General features: G+C 39.4%; 1 protein-coding gene across 2 annotated transcripts in view; it reads left to right on the top strand.

The window, feature by feature from the left end:
- The window catches only part of MAP3K21 (mitogen-activated protein kinase kinase kinase 21), a 57551-nt gene extending 50084 nt beyond the window's left edge, over positions 1–7467 (top strand). For both annotated transcript variants that reach the window (XM_032242323.1, XM_032242322.1), the window contains exons 9-10: positions 1157–1915; positions 4493–7467. In XM_032242323.1, coding sequence (XP_032098214.1) covers positions 1157–1915; positions 4493–4899 — 1166 coding nt within the window. In that variant the 3' untranslated portion in view covers positions 4900–7467. The remainder of the gene's footprint in view (positions 1–1156; positions 1916–4492) is intronic.
- The last annotated feature ends 3528 nt before the right edge of the window (positions 7468–10995 follow it).

The following is a 10995-nucleotide window of genomic DNA, read 5'->3' as shown; positions in this document are numbered from 1 at the left end:
CAATGTCGGATCAGTGGGAGCCCTGAGCTTGTTTTCCTGCAACTAGTTGGTCCCATCTGGGAGTGATGGGAGACAGTGATAGATCATCAGACGTTAGATTCTCATAAGGAGCACACCACCTAGGTACTTGCTATGTACAGTTCACAATACAGTTCGTGCTCCTGTGAGAATCTAATGCCGCCGCTGATCGGACAGGAGGCGGAGCTCAGGTGGAAATGTGAGCAATGGGCATTGGTTGTAAATACAAATGAAGCTTCACTCGCTTACCTGCCGCTCACCTCCTGCTGTGCAGCCTGGTTCCTAATAGACCACGGTGTTAGTCCATGGCCTGGGGTTTAGGAACCCCTGATCTAGATCATCAAGCCTGTTTAGTACACTAGGATGTAATGCTGGAAAAAACTAGAGATGTTATTTGGAAAGCAGATTAATGAGTTTGTTGTTAATTATGCACTGTTAAGCACATACGTAATAAGAATATTAGCTTCCTTTTAATCGAGTATAATTTGTAGCCTTTGGGATTCTGTAACCTCTTTGGAGAATCTTCTATTTTAATGATCCCTTTTAGTAAAGGCTTGCTAAAACACAGACTTCTGGACTCCACGCTCCAGAATTTCTGATTTCATAGTCTGGGGTGGGCCAATAATTGACATTTCTATGAATTCTCAGGGGGTGGAGATGCTGCCAGTCCAGGCCACACACTTAGAGGACCGCTGATCTGCTATGGAACGGTCGGTTTTCTCATGGGCAAGCTGCGGGTAATGGAGCCCAATGCATGTATTTAGGTGAAGTGAGGAAAAGAACACATTTGGCACGACATATTTAGTGATTTCGTGCCTATGGCTGTGCATTTTTATGTTTTGATGACTGTTTCTACGATAGTGTCTATTATTGATGCTGACGAAGAAGTTTCTGGAAGCTTAGGAAACAGCAGATGGCTAGCTTGCTGATTCATCTGCAGGGAACTTTAAGTTGTCAGGCCCTGGAGTCCCGTTCTGTGGAGCCCTCCTGGACAAATCATTTCCCAAAATGAAAAGGACTGCATGTGTTTTGATTTAAAGTACATATTTATTATGTTTTAGCTTTATTTTACAAGCTAGTTTAAATGACTTTTACAGTAAAATGATACTACAGTGTGTGTACTTATACCTTTATTTAGGGACATGTGAAGAGCCAAAACTTTCCCCCGATGGATTAGAACACAGAAAACCAAAGCAAATAAAATTGCCTAGTCAGGCTTACATTGATCTACCCCTTGGGAAAGATGTTCAGAGACAGAATCCTGCAGAAGCTGAGAGCTGGGAGGAAGGCGCCTCTGCGAATGCTGCCGCCATCTCCACTGAGCTGACACCTGCAAATAGTCTGAGTAGATCCCCCCAGAGAAAGAAAACGGAGTCAGCTCTGTACGGGTGCACCATCCTGCTGGCATCGGTGGCTCTGGGACTGGACCTCAGAGAGCTTCATAAAGCACAGGCTGCTGAAGAACCGTTGCCCAAGGAAGAGAAGAAGAAACGAGAGGGAATCTTCCAGCGGGCTTCCAAGTTCCACAGAAGTGCCAGTCCTCCCACAAGGCTGCCATCCGCTGGTGGGGAGGCCAGCAGCCCACCTTCCCAGCCACTGCCAAGTGCTCTGAGCATCCTCTCCATACCTTCTCTCTCCACAAAGTGCCTTCTGCAGATGGACAGTGAAGATCCACTGGCGGGCAGTACGCCTGTCACTTGTGACTCTGAGATGCTGACTCCAGGAAGTGGTCGTGAGCCAGCCCTCATGCCAAGACTTGGCACTGAGTGTAGTATATCAAGAAATCTGCCCCTTTCCTTCCTAGAGCAGACGTGTGGCAATGTACCTTACCATGCTTCTTCAAAAGATAGACCATCACATCACAGACGGACCATGTCTGATGGGAATCCGACCCCAAGTAGGTTGCATTAATTAGGTAAAAGTATAAAACACTGCTGTAGAAATTAGTATGTGAGACAGTATGGATTTATGATTTTATCTTTTCCTGGTGATGACATTTAATAATTTGTTTTTACAAATTATGTAGACTGTTCACATGGATGTTTGAATCTTACCCTTCTCTTGATTTTAATTTAACTATGATTTGGATTCTGAGAAAAGTGTAATTGAATTTCAGTAACTTAAACCTGTGATAGCATATCAAAGCAGAAAGAACACGTGGAAAATAACCACCCAACCCCCTTGGGTGGTTACAGAGAAGATAAGCCAACTGTCCCAATTAGAACCATGGAGGAATGGGAGGTCTAGAACTGAAACTGGCCTCACCTCCCTGCGGCCCTTGTCTCCTCCACTGCTGTGCCCGTCATTGTTCAGTTTCTGTTGGGACTGTATGTAGCAGATGTATCTGCTTGCTAGGGCTGCCATAACAGAGTACAACAGCCTGGGGATGTTCAGCAGAAACTCACTGTCCAACAGTTCTGGAGGCTGAAAGTCACATCAGGGTGTCTGCAGGGTTGGTTTCCTCTGAGCTCAGCCTGGTTTCTTGACTTCTAGACGGCTGTCTTCTCCCGGTGTTCTCACACAGCCTTCACTCTGAGTGCATCTGTGTCCTAATCTCTTCTTAGGACATCAGTCACATTGGATTAGGGCCCAGCCTAATGACCTCGTCTGAGCTTAATCACCTCCATACAGACCCTATCTCCACAAACAGTCACATTCTGAGGAACTGAGAGTTAGGGCTTCCGCTTATGAATTTTGGGAGGACACAGTTCACTCCATGACAGCAAGTATTACCCTTTGATGTATGTTACACCACATAGTTCCATGAGGTGTATGTCTGGATATGGCAACTCTGAAAGAGAAATATCAAAATTTTAAATAGTTTTTTTAGTCTATTCAACAAGAGGGGCTTGGGCAGAAGGCAACCAGTGGTATTTCCACAGCACTTTACAGATGATAAAGCACTTGGACATAAATTGTCTCTTAGTTTTTATGGCAACTCTATTATATGCAAGAGAATTCGAACTTACAGAAAATAATGTTATTCAAGATCACACAGTTAGGAAGTAGTGGTGTCACAGTTGGAACCCGGGATCTTTCTGCAGTATCACAGTGTCTCACTCCTCCTCACAGTGCTGTTTTTTCCACTCCTAAAATTCAGCGAGTATTGATGTGACTGGATCATGCCATTGTGTGCTAGAGCGTACTCAGCTTTGAGATTTCTGGCGTTATGTGGCACTTTAATTCTGAGATTTGAGGGGATAATATGGCTACTTTGGAAGAATGGGGGATTTGGAGTCTAGGACAAAGATTCACGTTGTAGTTGCAGCATTTGATAACTTTGTGATGCTGGGAAAATTACGTAGACTGCTTTCTTTGTTTGAATCTCTTAAAAGGCATTGTAGTGTCATGGTTAATAGTACAGAAGCTCTCTAGGCTCAGGTCTCTGCTCTGTCACTTACATGCTGAGAAAATTTGGGCAAATCACTTAAACATTTTGTTCCTCAGTTTCTTCATCTGTAAAATAGGGGCAACAATAACATACCTATGTAATACTGTACTCACCTAATCTCTACAATTAAGAGATTGTGGTCAAAGTCAAATGGCATACTAAGTGCTTTGTAGAGCTTGAGTATTATTTATTTTGTATCTGAACATAATGACAATAACTTTATACACCTGTCATGAATATTAAGTGGCATAATGGATAAAAAAATGCTTTTAAATTTTAACATGGTATGCTAGCATTGGTTATAAAATTATATTAAAACAAACTGCTTTCATCATTTTTATCTTTTCCTTTACTTGTTTTTAAATATTATATCTTGATATGCTATTTTCCATCTTATTGCTCATTGCCCTTAGATAAATTGGTTTATTATCTTTTTGTAGGTCAATAAGTATTGGTAATTTATAATTGCACAAGGAGTAATCCTAGCGCAGTAATACCATATGAAAGCATATTTTTCTCTTACGTGTAAGCCAATAATTATTTGCTAAAGTGGTAATAATGTTAGTTCTTCAGTACACGTAAGAAAAGACGTAACATGTAAAAGTCTAACCACTTGCCCATTTTCATCAGCTTTGTCAAATCATAATCTACAATGAAATTTAATCATGTTGACCATCATTTTTAAACCTCTTAAATTTACTCCAGTCTAGTCCATACTGAAACGTCCCCTTATACTGTCATTGTAATGATTCATAATGATTATTGGCCTAAGCACTATGAGGATTATTTAGCTGTATTTGCAAATATAATTACCAGAGTTTGAGGTACTCTTTGCAAACTTGCAGGACTTTAGCCAGGGGTAGTGGCACATGCCTGTGGTCCCAGCTACTCTGGAGGCTGAGGCAGACTTCCTTGGTCCTTAAGGCCAAGAGTTGGGATACCTGTGAATGCATGTTTTTTTGTTGAAGCTCATTTTAAAGCTATCACCTTGTTGAATTGCCATCATAATTGTTTTTCTTGATATTGATAGTTTTAGAACTCATTTTCTTTCTAACTGCATACTGTCTTGGCTTTCTCCACCAGCTGGTGCAGCTATTATCTCAGCCACTGGAGCCTCTGCACTGCCACCCTGCCCCTCACCTGCTCCTCACAGTCACCTGCAAAGGGAGGTCTCACCCAAGAAGCACAGCACTGCTCACATCGTGCCTCAGCCTCACACTGCCTCCCTGAGAAGCCACTCAGATCTGCCTCAGGCTCACCCACAGACAGCAGTGTCTCAGCAGGCACAGCCTGCTTGCGTAGTGGGTTGCCCAGATCCACATCCCACCCAATTCCTTGGTGCCAAGGAGAGAACTAAATCCCATATGACTTCATTACTGGATGCTGATGTGGAAGGTCAGAGCAGGGACTACACTGTGCCTCTGTGCAGAATGAGGAGCAAAACTAGCCGGCCATCTATCTATGAACTGGAGAAAGAATTCCTGTCTTAAATTAAGTGCCTTACTGTTATTTAAGCATTTTTTTAAAGGTGAACAAATAAACACAATGTACCTACCTTTGAACTGTTTCATGCTGCTGTGTTTTCAAAAGCTGTGGCCATGTTACTAAATGAGTAAGGTGTATCTAACTTCTCAAAAATGTGTATGATTGCTCTTAGCCATGTCTATTGTGTTTTCCACTGGATTCTTTTCTTATAACTTGGAATACACAAAAGTGTAAAACAAGAGATGTGCACCAATGAAAACTGTGCTGGGTAGAATGACCTTCAGCACAGTGTGAATGTTTTTGTTCTCATTTATGTCTTTGCCTATTTGTACACAACAGAAGTTGTAATGTGGTTCACCATTTTTGGTTTTTTCTTTTTTTCTTTCTTTCCCTTTCCTTGTCTTGTTTCCTTTTTTTTTTTCTCTCTCTCTCTTTCTTTGAGTTTCTGTTCTTAATTGTTATTTGTGTAACAAAAAGCCAAGAAAGAGCTTGAGTTTCTTGGCAAGAATAATGTGATATTAGTAAGTAAAGGTTTTTTAAAGCCTAATGACTAGATGTAGAGTCCTGTTTAAACTACCTAACCTTGGCTGTGGTGATAATGCATAAGTGTGTCCAGCTCTCACCTAAATTATGCAATGATATTTTTCTCTGAGAAAATTATACTGAATGTAACTTATAAAAGCTTTACTGAACATGAGTTGTAAACATTTTATTCATTAGAATTCCAAAATAGATGTTCAAAAATCAGTCATTGACATTTGGCTAAGACCACATGGTACGCCCCTGAGCAAGGTGAATCTTTAGGTTTTTTCCTGTAGAAAATATTCTTCCTTCATCAGTAGCCATTTATTTGATATTCAGAAGTGGAAAGTTTTTTCATTCTCCAGTAAGACTTTTAAAAATTGTTACAGATGCCTGGCTTTTCACAGATATCATGTATTGTAAACAGTCATGTGTTTTAATTTTATTTTTCTCTATTTGCATAATCATCCTAATAATCTCAAAGACACCGACAACTCAAGGAACAGCAGCACAGTACTGTTAGAATTTAAGTATGTTGTTATTTTACGTTTCATTTAATTGTGGATAAATGTTAGACACCTCTTGAAATAAGCTTATATGGTGGAAATGACAGCTATATCATGAATTATTTTCAGAAATGGGTCTTTGAATAGCAGATCAGGATTTAAATGATAAAATTATTTATGCATCGCTTTTGTGGTCATACATATATGATACAATCTGACTGCCTGGAGCTATCGGTAGAGAAATGGCTGCTTATCAACCATTGAGCTTGGTAAATATGCCTGGGTTTCTCACATTCAATAGATTGTGTTTCCCTTCTGTCTCTAGAATATGGCTCTTCAGAAGACAGACAATAGATATTTAAGTTTTTCCATACAATGAAACACTAAATTAAAAACATTGCTTGATATTTCATTTAAAATTGTACCTTGCTTAAGATTTCCTGAGTAACTGAAATGTCCACAATTTAAAATAAATTCAACCATGTGTGATAAAATATCTCACCTATAATAGAAGAAAAGGAAAATTATATCATTTGGCAATTTTGCAGCGTTGTGGTCACCTAACAGTTATATCCAGCAGACGAGAAGCAATATGAAAGGATTGCATTGACATGGAGAGTTTTGCCCTAAGGAAAACAGTCTTGCATTCCGGATTCTTACAGGAAAGTCTCAGGTACTTACTACATTTTTCTTGTATTATCGTCCACTCTATGATTCAGCTTCACTGTTGAGTGGTGATTGAATTATGTTAGGGAGATTTGGTTTCCCCCAAAATGTTACCACATTTGAAACTATGGTTGGTTGCTTTGTAGTCATTTTGGAGCATGTAGCTTCTAGCTTAATAGTAGAGGAAATATATAACTAAAATGATCAATACATGAAAGAAAAGGATAAAAACTATGTTCTCAGTTTTGCTTCTACCAAAACATCCCCTGTATGTGTGTACATGTCTATGTGTGTGTATGTGTGTGCTTACATGTGTGTGGGTATGTGTGCATGCATGTTGGTGCATGTGTGTGTGCATGTGTGTATTGGGGAGCGTGTGTGATCTGGGTGTTCATTTACCTCTGTTCTTACTCCCCTTTAGCTTTAGTCATCTACCTTATGATGAATTTCAAAATGAAGCTATATTAAAATAATTGCAATATACGAATTCAGTCTCACATGCTACTGCAGATAGTTAACTTTTGCTGCAATCTATTGTACGTTTGTGATTTTCTGGGTTAGTTAACTTAGCAGGATCTGGTTATTTATTTTTGTGTAGGCTTAATGTTCACTGAAAGATAAATTAAGCCAATTACTGTAAGTCAAAAATTAAGGTGCTCCCACTGCAGAGATTTAAGGCATGGGCCTAATATGCTGTATTATGAAGCCTTGTGACTGAAAAATATGTTTACATATATTGTCTATTTTTTTAATAAACTTTTATAGCTGGTCTATTTGCTCAGTAGCTTTGATCCCCTCCTGATTATTGTGACTATAGTTTGTAATGGTTTATTTTGTATTCAATAAGGAAAAGTATGTTAATAAAGTGTGTTTAATAAGCCAGGTATTAACCTGCTAAATTTATTAAACTGAAAATCACTAAATGAGTCCTTCAATTAAATACATAAAAAAAGGTAGAATGAAATGTTTTATTTCAAATTTTTCTGGTTTACATATGCATTGAAAAGTTGTATTTCACAGTGAGTCTTTTGCAAGTCCAGCTTTTCAGAGGGCACACTTTTGCAGAGTGAAATTAGTATGTGAATAAAGTCTCAGTGATTAATGAGACATGTTGATTTTATCGTTTAATTTTATGTTTAAATCAGAAGAATTTCAAACACCACCTAACGTAGAAATTCTTACTAAGTGATAAAAGCTCGAGTGAATGAGGAAAGCAGATCTCAGGACTTCATGCAGATCATAGAATTACCCCACCATATGGGAGGGAGCGAAAAGTAACATGCACTGAATATCTGCTAAGTATGGGAACCCTCCTAGGTGCCTATAGAAGACAACTCCTGTAATTCTCTTTAATAAAAATTGTGAGATAAGTAGTACTACTCCTGTTTCATTAGATATGAAATAGACAGGTTTGGTAAATATGAAATAGAAAGGTTTGGTAAATATCCAAAGACCCAGTCTGAGGCAAGTAATCACCTGTTCTTACCTGTGGTTAATAGTTGTCAGCATGGTATAGAAGATGAGGACATCTTGTGAGTGAGCTTTGTAAATGTTATCTAAAGCTAAGATAGTTTCTCTCTCATCAAACAGTTCAGAAGTCTAAAAATGTGTGAGTGCCGTTGAAGTCAAATAAGATATAGAGATGGATATTGAAATCTGAAACGTTTTATTTGGGAAGAAAGAATTGGGATTCAGGGCATACACAGAGACCAGGTGATCCAAAGAACAGAGATAGTTGGGAGTTTTATTAGGGAAATGTTACGTATTGTTACATATTGTTTTGAAAGAAAGCTCATTGGCACTTGAGAAGCCTTTGGACTCTGGCAAGCTCTGGTTGGTGAGAGACGGCGGGAGTTAAAACAGGTCTTAGAGTCACAACTGGTTGCTTCGGCAGCTACTGGGTAAAACTGGCCCTGGGTTGACAGCAGGCCATTTCAGCAGCTGGGCTTGCAGAAAATGTAATTCCTGGTGTAGGCACTATGTCCTCCAAGTGCATTTTCCTCCCTGGCCCCTCAGCTCTGATTTAATTGGGTATGTATGACAAGAATTACCCAATTTGTGTTATTAACTTTCACAGTACTTATTTAAAAGTAAAACAGTATGTTAGCTAGTAACAGTTAATACAGTGGAATATTTCCTAAGTAAGTATAAAATGCAACAGAAAGGAGTAAAACATACATATCTGATAGATCAATTAAGAGAAATGAGGTATTCTGTTCAATAAATTCACCAGTGCCATGGTCTGAATATGTCCCCCAAAATTCATATGTTGAAATCCTAACCTTCAAAGTTATGGAATTAAGAGGTAGGAGGTGATTAGATCATGAATTCTCATGAATGGGGTTAATGCTTTCATAAAAGTGGCCTGAAGGAACCTGTTTTCCTCTTACACCATGTGAAGATACAGTGAGAAGGTGCTACATATACACTAGGAAACAGACCCACAGCAGACGCGGAGTCAGCCAGCACCTTCATCTTGGGCTTCCCAGCCTCCAGAGCTGTGAACAGTAAACTCATGTTTAGAAGCCACCTAGCTTATGTTATGTCGTCACAACAGCCGAGATGAACTAAGACAATAAATATGGTGAAATGATGTATGAACTGCAATATACTCATAAAATAATTCAGTTGGGCCTAAGTTGTCTCAGTTATTTACTTCTGAAAACACCAACATGCTGAAACACAGTGAGAGATGAAATAGTCATGAATGAAACCGTGTAATCAGCACCACAGAGTGGAACAAAACTAGCTGTTTTACAACCAAGCACAACATAGCAGGTCCTCACATAACGTTTCATTCAATGACATTTTGTTATAATATTAATGCAGAAAAAAAACCGGATTCTCAGCCAGGGCTGCTATCTGTGGAGTGTGCACTTTCTCCCTATGTCTGCGTGGATTTTCTCAGGGGACTCTGGTTTCCTCCCAAATCCCAAAAACATGCGTGCTAGGTTAACCAGCGTGTCTCAGCTGTCCCCGTGTGAGAGTGTGGGTGTGTGTGAGAGTGTGCCCTGCCATAGACTGGGTCCTGATCAGGCCTGTTTCCCACCTTGTGCCCTGAGCTGCTGGGATGGGCTCTGGCCACCTGCAACCCTTAACAGGAATCACTGGGTATATAATTACCTTAAATTGTTTTTATTAATCTTAGGTGTATGTTTAGGTCACATTTATTTCAATGTTTAAGATTAGAAGTGTTTGGGGTCTTTATTTAGTGGTGTTTTTTGTGACCAGAAATATGCCCTAGGAACTTAACTGCTGTTTTCATTAATTCAACTTCAGTGAAATTGGTTTTGTTTTACCTTGTTTTGCTTAAAGTCACAGTTTCCGCATACCTATAGACAATGTTAAGTGAGGACTTACCATAAGTAGTTTGGATTAAGAAACTTCCATACACTGACAAACTTGTTTAGCACCTAGAAAGAGACACCAGATTTAGCGGAGAGCAAGGAAGATGAGGCCCGGCCCTGGATGGTTTTAATGAGAAAACTCTGTGCTCAGGGCAGACTTCATGGACATCATGTGACTTGTGCAGTCACACAGAGCCTCACACTCAGATGGTCCATGAGCCTGACTTTAATGCTCTGCTAACACGATCTTGAAATTCTTAATGATTTTTAAAGAGGGAGCTCCCTCAGTTTTATTTTGCACCGGGTCTCACAAGTTATGCAGCCGTTCCTGACAACAAGCGAAGGGCGTGTTATAAAAGGTGAAGTCCTTGGGGCTTCGATAGCATTGAAGAGATCATCTAATCTAGTGGCTGAGTGGTGTCAGGGAAGCATCTGAGGAAGCCAGGATGTCCACTGCATGAGGGGTGCTCCATACAGAGTTTCTAGCTTGTGAAAACTCCTAAGTCATTTTTCTTGTGCAGCATTCCATATTTTGTCTTTGTTTTTGGCTCTTAGTGTTTTTGCCATGACACGTCTGGGTGTGGACCTCTTTGAAGTCCACATACTTCTTGGAGTTTGTTGAGTTTCTTGAATGTGTAGATCCATGTGTTCAGGATATTTGAGAATTTTTCAGCCATTATATTTTCAAATATTTTTTTCTTCTCCTTTTCCTCACTTCTTCTGCTGCTCCCATTACACATGCTGATGTGCTTAGTGAATCCATTTCTCTGCGGCTCTGCTTATTTTTATTCATTCTTTTTTTTCCAGATTATGTAATTGGTATTGATCTCTCTTCAAACTCTGATTCTTTAGTTCAAATTTACTGTCCAAACATTAGTGAATTTTTCATCTGGGCTATTATATTTTCTCCTCCATGATTTCCATATGATTCTTTTTTATCTCGGTATTGATATTCTCTATTTGATGAGACATTGTCATCAGACTTCCCTGTACTTCTTTAAACATGTTTTCCCCTAGTAAATTGAACGTATTGATAATGGCTGGTTGGAAGTCTTTACTA

Source organism: Sapajus apella, unplaced genomic scaffold, assembly GCF_009761245.1.
Source record: "Sapajus apella isolate SASKATOON/1434 unplaced genomic scaffold, GSC_monkey_1.0 scaffold49, whole genome shotgun sequence".
Taxonomy (NCBI): Eukaryota; Metazoa; Chordata; class Mammalia; order Primates; family Cebidae; genus Sapajus; species Sapajus apella.
The sequence above is the reverse complement of the archived record's forward strand: the minus strand, read 5'-3'. Positions and strand labels throughout refer to the sequence as shown.